Source organism: Spinacia oleracea, chromosome 6 (assembly GCF_020520425.1).
Source record: "Spinacia oleracea cultivar Varoflay chromosome 6, BTI_SOV_V1, whole genome shotgun sequence".
NCBI classification, from domain to species: Eukaryota; Viridiplantae; Streptophyta; class Magnoliopsida; order Caryophyllales; family Amaranthaceae; genus Spinacia; species Spinacia oleracea.
The window spans coordinates 118240298-118254457 of record NC_079492.1 but is presented as its reverse complement, the minus strand read 5'-3'; the positions used below and the strand labels follow the sequence as shown (position 1 = coordinate 118254457).

The 14160-nt window shown below is 34.9% G+C and overlaps 1 protein-coding gene across 1 annotated transcript; it reads left to right on the top strand.

The window, feature by feature from the left end:
* The first annotated feature begins 1016 nt into the window (after positions 1–1016).
* On the top strand, positions 1017–11536 carry LOC110790807 (putative methyltransferase At1g22800, mitochondrial). The gene is made up of 11 exons (XM_021995571.2): positions 1017–1328; positions 1914–1994; positions 2950–3028; positions 6363–6504; positions 6699–6768; positions 6891–6955; positions 7042–7120; positions 8424–8511; positions 10558–10622; positions 10710–10799; positions 11224–11536. The coding sequence occupies exons 1-11, from the start codon at positions 1173–1175 to the stop codon at positions 11329–11331; spliced, it is 1023 nt and encodes a 340-aa protein (XP_021851263.1). The 5' UTR covers positions 1017–1172; the 3' UTR covers positions 11332–11536.
* The last annotated feature ends 2624 nt before the right edge of the window (positions 11537–14160 follow it).

The following is a 14160-nucleotide window of genomic DNA, read 5'->3' as shown; positions in this document are numbered from 1 at the left end:
AAAACGTTATTTTAAAATCTTTTGTAAGTTACGAAGTATTTAAACGTAATTATTCTCGAAAATACGAGATTAAATTTTATAATCTAGAAAATAAATCGTGAAGTAATATTAAAAGTTATAAATAAAACTTTTGTTAATAAAATGTGACATTACGATTTAAAACGAGTTTTAAGCGAACAAAAATAATTAAACTTAATTAATCGAGTTTTGAAATTCCGGGGTATTACACACCCTGTTGAACATTTATTGAAAATCCAATGAACATTGAGAATGATTTCAATGCACATGTACTAGTGAAATAATTAAACTATATATTCTATGGATTTGAACTATATATTCACTGACTATATGTTCTTTGGGTATGAACAATATGTTCTTTGTAAAACAGGGTGCACAGTGAACATTGTGCATCCGGGTGTATAAATCATATTTTGGTGCAATAGTTTATGTTGAGAAATTCCGAGTTAATCTCAGTGATTGGAAAAAATTTCCAATCAAATGGCATTTTCGTAAATATTTTGCTTGAAAACTGTAGGTGGTATAATGTTAGGTGTTGACTGTATATTTGTAGTATTGACTGCCTATTACTCGGTGTTGATTGTATACCACTTATCGTTGACAGTATATTTTATGATTGTTGATGAATTACTAAAATACAATATTGTTTATTGGTAAGTGGTTGACTGTATATTTATAGTTGTGGATTGATTATTAGTAGAAGTTTATTGTATATTGCGAGCTGTTGACTGTACATTATATAGTTGTTGATGTATTATGAAAATACAATTATGACCGTACATGTGGCCCATATTTGATGCCATGTCACCCACATTTAATGGCATTTTCGTAATAAAATCATCAATTATTTACGAAAATGCCATTTGATTAACTCGGAACGGCTCGTTTATGTTAAGACAATAATGTTAAAACGTTGTGACGTCCTTGTTTAACGTGAACTTAATTTATCTTTTTCTATGATTTCGAATTTATTTTTGGGAGGACATAAGATTACACGAGCCGTGCTATATCCAAGAAGACAATTTATACCAATCTATTGCGTTGAGCCGTTGAGGTAGGAGTAGAGTGCAATTCTTTTCTAAGAGAAGTAGTAACATAGATATACCTTGACGCACTCAGATTCAACTCCCTAACCGTGCTTCCAATTCCGAAAAATGAGAGCAATTAGTTCCATTTTCCGTAGAAAATCTCTATCAACATCGATTCGAGCAAATACAATTGAGAGTAGATGCTCATTTTGCACTGACAATTTTGATGGAATTAGTAGCTCAAAACTCAAGATTTTCGATCGTGATCTCAAACGCAAACAGGTCCATTTTCACTTTTTGAGCTAATTTTGTTTCAATTTGTTCGATTTCTATGTTTTTCTGTGCAAATTGTGTTTGAAATGGGGAGTATTAATTTTGCTAATTACATCACTTTGTACATAGTAAACATGATGATTTCGCTTGTAGTTTTGGTATTTTGATTGCATTTGTAATGCTTTGTGGATTAATGTTATGATGATTTTGGATTTTCAAGATTCAAGATTTTTATTATTGATGATCGATAATTCGACGTTGCTGGTAAATTGATAAACATGTCTCGAAATCTAGGAAGTATTTGAATCATTTGGCAAGATTGTGTGTCAATTTGCGATTTCATGCTTCTAGCGTATAGGGCAGTGGTTAGTGAAAGTGTGAAAATTGATTATACATCGTAATAATAGCTGCAGTTGGGTCTTGGGTTGTTGACGAGTGTACAATTTCTTGTCATAATTATACAAGTAAATTATCAGTTCATGTAATTTAAATGGACTGGTACTTTTTGCTAATTATCAAAAGTCTGTTAGATGACTATGAGAACGGATTACCTTAGTAAAGCTTTAATATCAAAATTTCCATTTCGCTTTGCAGCGTGACCGAGCAGCATGGTTGTCACGTTCAGATGATTCATTTGTCAACTCGGTGGCAGATAATCTTCTGGATCGACTAGAAGTAAGTTTCTTGGTCTTAAGACTAGGAGTTTTATGGGTTGAAATGAGATGTGTGCATGCTTTAAGTTGGATTTTGGCTGGTAGATTTGGTGATGGCAATACCCAAGTTTGTGTTGGTTGCAACATTCTACCATATTTGGCTGTGTATTTTTTTTCCAATTAATGTTATAAACTTACATTGTCTTCCTTCTGTGAAGAACGTGGGAATCACTGCTTCCATTTTTTATTTATTAGGATGATCTTTTGTTTGCAATTTAATGTGAAGAATCATGTAATTTTCCCTTGTACAAACTGGTAGAATTGTTTGGCTAAATGATCTACCATTAGTTATCGAACTGCAACTGTTGGGCAAAATGTATTCATGTATTAATCTTCATAAGACTCTATTCTCTTCACCTCATTCTTATTGCTTACTAGAATAGACCAGAAAAATCAGAAAAAGCAAAAAGAACTCACAGAAAACATTCAGACCAAAAACTAGAAAATTCAGACCAGAAACTAGAAAGATCAGACCACACTGGTGAAGAGAACAAAGCCTGCTCATTTATAGCAGTTTGCTGTTTTGTCTCTAAAGGACCAGGCATACCCGATTTGCTTATGGTGAATGGCTAATTACAGAAAGTTCCTATAGCTTTTTGTCCTCCTTTGAAACTTATAAATTTCGTATGGTAGATTGGTAGACTGTTTCAATTGCCATTTGGCTACATGTTTGTTGGAAGATTTTCTATTTATAACATAAATTCGTCTTCTAATGGGTTTGATATAAATAGCAAACTGTAGGGTAGTGGGACTAATGGTTTGGTCATGGCATCATAGCTACCATTAGCCTAGTACTTATTATTCTGTTGTACTGTCTTTCAGAACATTCATAAAGGAAGATGATGCAGTGCATTATAGCCATTTATCCACTGAAAGTCTCGCGGCTCGAATCTTATAGTTTCTTGTTTAATTTGTAGGATTGCAAGAAAGGATTTCCCACAGCATTATGTCTTGGAGGTTCCCTAAAGGCGATAAGGCAATCGCTGCGTGGGCGGGGTAAGAGTTTAATCTTCATATTCCTGCTTTCATTAGATTCTCTAGGCAGAACTCCTGGCCTTTTACTGTCGGAGGAAAGGAATATAGCGAGAAGGAGAGAATGTGCATGTTATAGATGATGCCCTCTTAAGAAATGTGAGCCATGATCCTGGAATATTGGCTGAAACTCCTAGAGCCTAGAGCTAAATACTTACAACATACACTTTCTTTATGGAATGAGAAAATTTCTATGAACTTCATATTCTTGGGCATGTTTGTTCAATGCAAGTGGCATCAAGGGGGAAGTAAGGGTCAAAAGAAATGATTCTTGCAATTATTTTCAGCCAGTGAAGCTGGAAACAAATGCACTTGAACAGAGAAAAAATGGGAACGAAGCTATTTACTTACAAATTAGGTCTTGACATGACTCTACCTAAAGTGGGGGATTACTAAGTTTAATTGATTTTTTTGAATGTCAAGAGGGCAGGCCAACGAGGGATTCCTGACAGGTCTTAGTTTCTGTTTTTATCACCTAGCTATGTCTAGCTACCTTGTTTGGGATTGTATAGTGAGATAAAGCAACTTTTTCAGTGAAGTCAAAGCTAGACCAACTCATTTTGAGTGGTCTCGTGTATCTAACACCATTAATCCGTTTTAATTATTTGACGGTCTATTTCCCTAGGTATGGCCTTTGGGCTTGTTATGGTTAATTCATGCAAGTCCTAATAATTGCATCTAGATCAAGTGGTTGATTTGCAATTTTTGGGAGGTCAATTGAAGGTCTAAAGGTGAAATCAATCATATTGAGCTTCACTTGGAAGTGGGTATGCTGAAGTACTTCATTGAGCTCGATTAGATTGGTTTGATCAATTGAATTCGACCTGGTTCCAATTAACTATATCAAAGCTGCTATTGGAAGATGTAATGCGCCTAATGCTTGATTGGCATTAATCACCTGTAAATTGTAATTACTTTTAATACCTTTATTAGAACTGGATAGAGGAGCTAATCACATTACTAATTATACTAAGAAGATTTGAGGGATTTTAAGTATTGTTAATGTATTACTCTCTGTTTTGTTTGCACTTGGGACTTATTGATGTAAGAGAATCCTAAGCCATGAAGTTATTATTAGATCTAATTGGCCCAATGAGAAGACGTGCAACTATGACACTTCATTGACCATCTATAAGGGGAATCCTAAGCCATAGACGCAACTGTTGAACAACTATAAGTGGAATCCTAAGTCATAGCTCATTGGCCCTATGGTCGTAATGCTATGCACTTAAAAAAATAGCTTAAAATGTGAGGAGTGTGAACTTAAGAGGTAGAAGAACCCTATATAGGTGGGGAAACATGAATACGGTGGTCAGAGATGAAAGAAAAATAAACCGGTTAAGTATTTCTTATTGGTCTTTTTCAATGACAGATTGACAGCAGCAACAAAAATATATCAATGTGTATCCATTGAGGTAGGGTGTGGGGGAGTTGTAGCCTGCTATCCTGTCAAAATTAAAGAGGCTGTTTTTGCAAAGCCAACAAACGGGGAAAAGAAGAAAAGATCTATTGCATAAGAAAACGTTTTTTAACAAAGCAAGCAAAACTTTATTTTTAATTTTCCGAAAATAAAATACTTGTAGGACGTTTCTCTTTGTCAAAGTGATTACCATGTAGAGCAATTTAGAGGCGTAGTGCTTAGAAGTGCATTTATTAGCTATTCATATAGTCAATTGTAGACATACGGATTACCACAAAACAAGGATAGTAAAGTGCTGTAAATAAATACTAAAACTTCATAATATATTGTTTTTCCTCATAGGTTCTTGGGTTGTCTCATTTCTGTCATACAATGGGTTTCATACATTGCTTGAGTAAGACATTGGACAAGATAAGTCAAAGTCAAAGTTGGGATGATTAAATGGAAAGAGCAAGATTTTAAGTAATGCTATCATCCATATTTGAGCATGCTACTAACATATCATCGACATAAAGTAGTACAATGATATAACTCACATCTCTGATGTAGGGGTTGCACTTCTAGAAACATCCCTCGTGCATAAAGCTATCAAACTTTTTATACCACTGCCATGGGGCTTGTTTAAGCAGTCCAAACTCTTCTCAAATCTGCATACCATTATGGGTGCAAATGAGTCGATACATTCGTGAACTATAAACTCGGTCAAAGATCATTTGATAAGGTAATACAAAATTTCCTTCGTTACTATTGTATCCAGCGATTCCTCTATGAATACAAAAAAAATTTACCAACTTAGGCTCTGATACCATTTGCTAGGAAGTTATGCAACTTTCCTTATGAATCAGGAATAACAATAATTAAAAAAAGGAAGTAATATAATCCTTTGGAAATTTCATAATGCATGCATGCATTATCCAAAATTTCAAAGAAAGTATTTATTTGCTAAAGAAAATCAACTACCTATCTTTAGCATGTTAAAAACTACTCCCTCCGTCTCTTAATACTCGCACCGCTTTCCTTTTCGGGCCGTCCCTTAATACTTGCACCGCTTCCATAAATGGAAACTTTTACCAGTATTATATTATTTATCACACTTACCTATTAACACACCTACACCCCTACTCCCTACAAAAAATCATTCAAAAATTCACACCCCCCACTCACCACTCCCCACCCCTTACACATTTCCCACTAACTATATTAAAAAAATACCCCACTATCAACTAACACCCATTAAATTAACAAGTCAATTCAAGTGTCTTAAACTCCGCACCGGTCAAACCGGTGCGAGTATTAAGGGACGGAGGGAGTATATAATATCATCCCAAAACAAAAGAAAAACATAAAGCTGGGAGATAGAAGCTTTAAGAGAAGATTTTAGAGAAAAAGATCTTGGGTGTAATCGGAGTGCGTATGGGTTGTGATTTATAATAAGTGTTGTAAACACTTGTATATTTTTATCTTTTTGGTAAATTTTGCCGAGTATTTAGAGATACTAACAATTTGTTGGATAATCAATTTATTTATGTGTTTTATTTTAATTATTATTGTTATTCATACTAATCTGATTCATAAGGAAAGTTGCGTAGTTCCTAAAATACCTGATAAGTTTGGTACTCTTCCGAATGCGGTTCCAGGAGGCATGGGGTGTAGCCTTGTAAGAAGGCCCTTCAACTTTCTTGGTTTTGTGTCTAGTTTATGCCGGTCCAGGAAGGGCCTTGGCCCGAGTTTACTTATCCTAAAGAAAACTATAAGATTTTATGCGGTGTATTTATGTTCAATCCCATGAACTGACGTTTTGAGGCAATTGGTAATTTGGTATTCTGTTTAAATTCGAAGCGATCAGACTAACCTTGAGATGAACTCATCTTATGTAAGGCGGCATTGAAAAGCTCATTATGATGGATTCTTCCATTGATATGGTCAAATCATGTAAAGATGCTGAGAAGGATATGCCTGACCAAAATGTTGAAACATCTTTTGTCGTTGGTGATGAAGAGTTTCTACCAGTTAAAGAAAGGTGTGGTTAGTTGTCCTTAATCCCTTGATAATCGTGACTTCTAAAATGACTATACATCTGTTTAAGGGATCCATTTATACATCCTGAGGTTCCCACATTTTATTGGAAAAACAACTTGAATTTGTGGTCATTACTTTTCCATATAAGATGTGGAATTGCTGCTTACCTCATACTTGTGTTCTTTGATTTCTAAGTTCATTAGATCTGGTCGTCAGCTGTTTAGGACTGCACTGGACAAATGATCTTCCTGGTGCCATGATACAGGTATATGCTTCACTGCCAATAGATCTACATAAGTACCCCTTTTCTGGATAAGCAAGTACAACTTGATAGTCTTTCCAGTTGTTTTGCATTAAGTTTAATTTAAAACTGTTGTTTTACTGCAGAGTAGATTGGCATTGAAGCCTGATGGGCTCTTTTTAGCTGCTATTCTTGGTGGAGATTCATTAAAGTTGTTTATCTGACTCTCGTAACTATGGATAATCTAGCCTTTTGCATGTTGAGGATTCTGATTATATTATATTTGGAAATTGTTAGAGAATTGAGGATAGCATGTACTATAGCACAAATGGAACGTGAAGGTGGCATTAGTCCGCGTCTATCTCCTCTGGCACAGGTATTCTATCTCTAGTCTCCAGCCTTGTAAACCTTTTAGTTATCAGTTATACAGTTGTTCTTGGTTCCTGGTATGAGCAATATTAAATTATTTGGTGTTCAAGTGTCACTTTCATCATCTACTTATTTGTCCATTTGGCACTGTGAAGGTCTGTGACTGAGAAGCTAGGATGCGTTCTTCTGAAACTTCCTTGAAGTTAGTAGCTATTTGATTTGTATTGGAGTGATAGATCCTTCCAACATTTCACTAAGAGGGAAAAGGGAGAGGGTGACATGTGATTGGAGGATTCCATTAGATATAGAAGAAAATACTCCCTCCGTTCCTAAATATGTGTCACTTATGGAGGTTTGCGCGGTAATTAATAAAAATTAGAAGTGTGTAAGAAAAACAATGATTGAAAATGTTTTTTGGGGAAAGGATAAAGTAGATAAAGTACAAATAAAAAGTGGATGTGAGGATTGAAAGGTGGGGAAAGTGTAGAATGTGTAAGAAAAAATAATTATGATTTATGGAAAAGTGAGAAAAATGTATGGAAAAGTGGGAAAAGTGTATGTTCAAAAATGGAAAGTGGACACATATAAGGGAACACTACTTTAGGAAAAGTGACTCATATTTAGGAACGGAGGGAGTATGTGTTATGAGCAGACTGCAAAATTGAATGCATGACTTGTCAGTTTCCTTGAGAATCTGCTGTTGATCCTGGAACAGAGGAGATTCAGGACTGTGTCTCCTGCAGATTTTACTTGCTCTTACTTTGAGTGTAGTGCTACGGTTCAGGATTAAACATTGAGTGTAGTGGCGTAGTGCTAAGATTAGGGCTTTATTTGGTGTTATATACTTCCACCTTTTTTTTAGTTGACATAATTCTTTTATTACGTTTGTCAATGCATAATTCCAACCATTAATATCTTTAATATCAGTAAGTAAAAATTAATGAAAGTTGATATTTTGAAAGTATAGATGAATTGAATCTAACAAGATCTCACATGTTAATTTTTTATAAATTGCAAAAGATAGTCAAAGTAGAAGATATGAATAGTGTCAAAACTCAACACGTGTGAATTAAAAAAAACGGAGGAAGTATTCAATAAGACAAAATTGCAATATCATCGTTAGGCTGTGTTGTGGCTAATTTGTGTAATACATCTTCAGTGTTTTAGATTGTGACTTCCCCACTGGAGAGATTGTCTTTTTTAATCTACTATTGACTTTCTTTGAGATTTTTGAAGTGTCTTTTTCCATATGTTAATGCCTTCAAAATTTCTCTAGATTTCTGAGTTTCTACACTTCATTGGTATTTCAGGTACGAGATGCAGGAAACCTTTTGACAAGGTCAGGCTTTGCTCTTCCAGGAGTCGATGTAGATGAATACACTGTTAAGTATGAAAACGGTGAGTTTTAGGGTACTCAAAACTAATTGCTGCAGAATGCAAATCTTTAAATACCGTGCTGTATTGTTTTAGATTAAACTATTAAAGGGGAAATCCAAATGTAATCAAAATTTAAAAGTTCTAACATAAATTATATTCTAGTTTAACCCTCTTTTTTTCTCCCTTCAGTAGAAATCCGATCCGTTCCAGTTGATTGATTTCGTTTTTGATTGATTGGGATGATCCTGCTGTTATTGTCTAAGAGCAATTGCCATTTTGGATTTCTATTATACTCCAGCCAAGAATCTTCTGCTCCTTATCCACATGTCTCGTGGCATCCTGAACTCATTTCTAATTGCAACTGTCATCTAGCAATTCTGTCCAACCTCACTAAGTCTCTAGGATCCTTCGTGTGCATATGACTCCTTTAACAAGAACAAATTTTAATGGCCAGATGGTATCTTCCACCAGATGTAGGGCATATAGTCGGGGATGCTACAATTTCTCCTACTTGAAGTACATAACAGTAAAAAGGGTATACCCTTCAAACCATTGCTACCCTCACCTTGCTGAACTCAAGTTGCCGTGTATGAAGGCTTGGAGGTTGTGCCTGGTGTCCTTGGAACTTTTCATCGGTTTTTGTCATTTTTCCTTATTTTATTCTATCCCCCAGAAAACAAGAAGCCAAATTGATGTGCATTTAGAAAGTTGTGAACTTTTCATGGGTTACAGCTCTCCGTTTGTCTAGACAGGAAGGAGGATAATTAATGAAGTGAACATAAGCTTTTGTTGTTCCCAAAAAAGTTATAATGGAGTTAGTTGAGTGTTAGAAATGAAATATTTAGACTTTCCTTTGCAAGAGAACGTCCTTTAGGTTTTCTAAAATGTCTTCAATTGGGAGTTGATAGATTCAAAGGATTTGTGTGTGTCTTCATGTTTGTGTGATAAGAAACAACATTTCTGTTGGTAAGAACTAAGAACCTTTGATGTAGCTAGCCTTTTATATACCTGGAATTCCAATGAAAATATGAGGGTTGCTAGTTGAAGGACTTGTTTTTGCTGTTCCTTGTGAGGTTCAAATTCTTGAAGATAAACAACATTCATGTACATCTTGATTCTTGAGGCTCCCAATTCTGAGTTTGAGTACATGTAGGAGAAAGGATTTTTTTTTTTTGGGGGGGGGGGGGGGGGGGAGAGTAGAAAAGAAAGGAGCAATTGGAAAGTGTTTGCATGGGGAAAAAAAAAACTCTTGGTTTCATTAACAAAGGAAAAGGAATGCATAAACTATACCGAGGTGCCAATTCCTTGTTCCTCCCAACGCTCACAAAGGAGAAACCGTGCAGTGAACAGTCAACAGTGTATCCCCTCCTCCTCGCTTTCTGATAAGGGATCTTTTAATTAGCTGAAATTAGTTAGCCAAAATTAGCTTTTACAATGTTAGTTTTGGAACCAAAATCAGTTAACTGTTTTAACTGATTTTGCTCAAATGCTGGAGTCAGTTGTAAGCTGCGTATTGAGCTGTGGAAGCAAAATCTCGATGTTTATAGCTCTAGATTGTAATTTCATTCATTCAGAAAATTAATACTCCTTGCAATCTTCTCTCTTTTCTGTCTCCTATTTTTTTTTTTCCTATTCTATCTTCTCTACCAAATTTCTATTTCAGCAGAGATCTATGGTCCTGCATCACTTTCATTTTTGAGCTGTCCCTAGGAACTTCCCATCTTTTTAAATTAAAGTCACCCTTTCTCTGCATCACAGCAACCTTCTGTTCTCTCAATTGCAATTTGCAATTCTTCCTGTTGCTACTATTTTTTTCTACATTCCGTTTTTCACCCTACTTTCGTCTTTTATTCCCTTCTTATTCCAAGTGCCACTTAGAAGTGTGAAAGTTAATCATGGGACGGAGGTGGTATTTTTTTTCATTTCCCCAATTTTACATGTTTAGAAAAAGCGTTTCACCTGTTTATCAGCTTCACAAGAAGGTAATTTTGAGTTAGATAAATAAATCTGTGTATTGTGAGCTATAATCCCTGTTTTACATGGTGGTTGAATGTCTGCCGAATTCAGCTTTGCAGCTGATTGAACATCTTCGTGCAATGGGTGAAACTAATGCTCTTGTGCAGAGGAACAATGTGAGATACTTTTCTACTGTAGTCTTTCTCATACGCTTGAGTATTTCAATATGGTAAAGATGCATTGATGTTATGTAATAACTCCAGATCTTAAAAAAAGAAACTGCACTGGCAACGGCCGCTGTCTATCAATCTATGTTTGGAGCTGAAGACGGCACTGTTCCTGCAACATTCCAGGTGATTAATTAAGGACACTTTGTTCAAGTGGCTGTCTCTGTGGACTTTCTGGTGAATTATATTACAATATGAGCCTTAAAGAAAACATATGAAGCTGACATCTTTAGTCATTCTGTAGCCCTTATCTTAATTTCCAGTATTATTTAGAGCTGTTTTATGTTTTAGTGATTGAATGCAGTCCTTTCAGTCTCTTGCTCATTCTGTAGATTGGATCGTACATTTTTCCTTCTGATATGTAGAAAGATAACATGAAGATTGATGCTATGCTAAATTGACTCACACCTTCATCTTCATCTGTGATCAACCTCCTCCCTAGTCCCTACACATTATATGCAAGAGAGTGTTGTACTGAATTAGATGAGAGTACTAAAATTCTTATCTTTACTGTCTTTCCCTTTTGAACACAAACACTGCATGACTGCAGGTTATATTTATGACGGGGTGGAGAGAGCACTCATCTCAACAGAAGGCCAAAAGGAGGGGATCCGCAACAGTATCTTTTCAAGACATTCAAAACAAATTTGGGGAGTGAGGATAAGTAGGCCGTGTTTCAACATTTAGTTTTAGTGATAAACTTTTTTAATTTTAGTAAAAAATATTTCTTTAAATCACTAATAATGTATAAAGGTAATTATTTAACCTTTTAAAATGTTTATGTATCGAATGTTTTTTCTTAATATAAATGTTAAATCAAAACACATTAAAAGTTATAAAAGATTGAGTAAAAGTTATCTTGATTATACGTGTAAGCGCAAGCTTTATATTCTATGTAGTATTTCAAGTACAATTATTTATGTAGATACTTTGTAGTATTAATTATATTATATAAAAAAAAACTCCGTAGTATTATCTTCTTTTCTCGCACCAACCTTAATCTCTTTTCTCTTTCCATTAACATTTTAACATCAAAATTTATAAGTCTGTACCGTATTACAAGATTAAAATACAGAAGTCTGAGTTTTTTTTCCCGGACAAAAAAAATCCGGTGGAGGTCTTTTCTCTGGACAAATACATGGTAATTGGTAGTGGTTGGCTAATGAAGCGCCGATGGAGGTCTTTTCTCCAATGATGGGAGAGGTGAAAATTGGGGGAGAGGGAAATAGAAAGTTGGGATAAGTATATTAAACTAAATAGAGCGATTTTAAAAATATACTGTGATGACTTTTAGCACTCTGCAAAAATAAATAAAAAACACGTCACACGTAGGGGTGTCAAATCAGATCAACGGATCGGGGTTGGGTCGGACTCATCGGATTCGGGTTGAAAACTTAACAGATCGGATCGGGTTGGATTTTTTATGCACGTGTTCATCAGGTTGTAAACGGTCGGATTGTAGTCGGGTTGGGTTGGATCGGATCGGATTGAAACATGACGGATTGTTAACGGGTTTAGCTGGACTATAACGGGTTCGGATTCATATCGGATTGGATTCATCGGGTAACAGACTAACACGAGTCGAATTGAAATGGATTTAGCTGGGTTACATCAGATTCAATTTCATATTGGTTTGGGTTATTATAGGATCGGGGTTATTCAGTAGCGGGTTGGAATCCGAGTCGGGTCCATTTGGTTGCAAATTATATAATTATAATATCGATGACTTAATCAGGGGACGAAAACGATAACTAACTTTTAAAAGTAATAAGAATTTAAGATTAGTATATAAGTTATTGAGTATATAGTATATAACTTAGTTTAATACTACATCTGTTCCTGAAAGTTCTTTACGCCTTAAATCTACATAAATTACAAGTTTCATTTGAGCAGAGTATATGAAGGGAGAATGAAGTACAAGTACACCGTATAACTAATAGTCATACGCTTAATTGGTAGTGAAACATAATTAATGTTCTCTTATGGGTCGTGAACGATTTGGGTTCAACGGGTTTGGAACGAAATTGGTTCGGATTAAACGGGTCATGGGTTGAAACGGTTCGGATTAAACGGGTCATGGGTTGAAACGGTTTGGATTAAACGGATCACAGATTACAAACAAATAGGATTATACGGATTTTCCTCGGGTTGGAACGGTTTTGATAGGTTGTCGTACACCCGTCAAAAATAAAATCATAACGAAACCTCCTAACAATGTAGTGGGGTAAGTAGGGTCGAATCACCAACATAAGTTGGTGGAGTTGGTGGGGAACTCACCTTGTGACTTGGAGGTCACAAGTTCGAGCCCCATCAACTGCGAAATGCTTGGGAGTGGCTCAAGCGATGACCTGTGGAGCTGAGCTGGTTAACCTGTGATAGGTGCTGGTTCAGTTAGGGTCTCTTCTTCTTACCTATAAAAATAAAAAAATAAAAAAATAAAAAAAAAGTAGGGTCGAATCCACAGAGAGATGGCTATTTAAATATAGCTTTCAAGGTATGGCGAAACTAACAATGTCACGAAATTTAGGATTGAATGTTTAAACTAAAATAAATAGGAAAATAAACTAAAAGATCTAGGGCAATGGTTCACCATGTTCATAGTTCAAAATCAATCAAAACATCATCAACAATTCAAGTATCAAAGTATCTAGAGCACGAATTAATCCTACGGTCGGGTCTTAACACTCTCGATTCAACATATGTAGTACGGTCGCTAACATAATCAGAATTGCTAATTGTAGGTAAGCCTCTAAAAGTCGATCTTTCGATTCTAAACCCTATTAGCATGATTTAATCAAACAATTGATCAGATTGCAAAGATTAACAATATAAACCTAATCAACTAGAAAATCAATGAATAATCAAACCATCAACAATAATAATAAAGATTCATAATATTAACATGGATTTCCAAACCCTAGAAAGCAAACTACTCAATAATGAAATAAATTATGAAACTTAAGTCTAAGAATGAAAACATAATTAAAAGAAATAAATAAAAGAGAAACTAATAATACCTCAAGGAGTTACATTAATGGAATATGGAGTAAAACTAGAATTCATGAAAAGAGAAGAGAGAAAAAGAACGTAGAAAAGAATTTATATACTCTACTAAAACACAGGGCGCTCAGTCTGGAGCTGACAAGTGTCCCTGTGTTAATACTTTTTATTTTATTTTTCAAAAATAAATTCTTATTGTTGTTTACATTATTAGATACCGAAAAATATATACTATTCTTACTATTATTTACATTATTAGATACAAAAAAAATATAAACTACTATAAAATATTAATTCTGGTGGTTCAAAATATACTTCCAAGAATAATTTATTGGAAGTAGCGAGCACCATTGATTAATAGAAGATATGAAATTTCTAAAATACTAACGTAGCGAGCACCGTTGATTAATAGAAGATATGATACTACTAAATTTCTAAAAAATGCGTAAGAATATCAACTGCTTCAAAATACTTTCCAATTCTTACT

Bases quoted from the DNA above. Each gene is read 5' to 3' on its own strand.
- LOC110790807 (XM_021995571.2), top strand. From the start codon at position 1,173: ATGAGAGCAATTAGTTCCATTTTCCGTAGAAAATCTCTATCAACATCG. The intron at 1,329-1,913 runs GTCCATTTTCAC...TTCGCTTTGCAG, and splicing joins GTGATCTCAAACGCAAACAG to CGTGACCGAGCAGCATGGTT. The intron at 1,995-2,949 runs GTAAGTTTCTTG...TTTAATTTGTAG, and splicing joins ATCTTCTGGATCGACTAGAA to GATTGCAAGAAAGGATTTCC.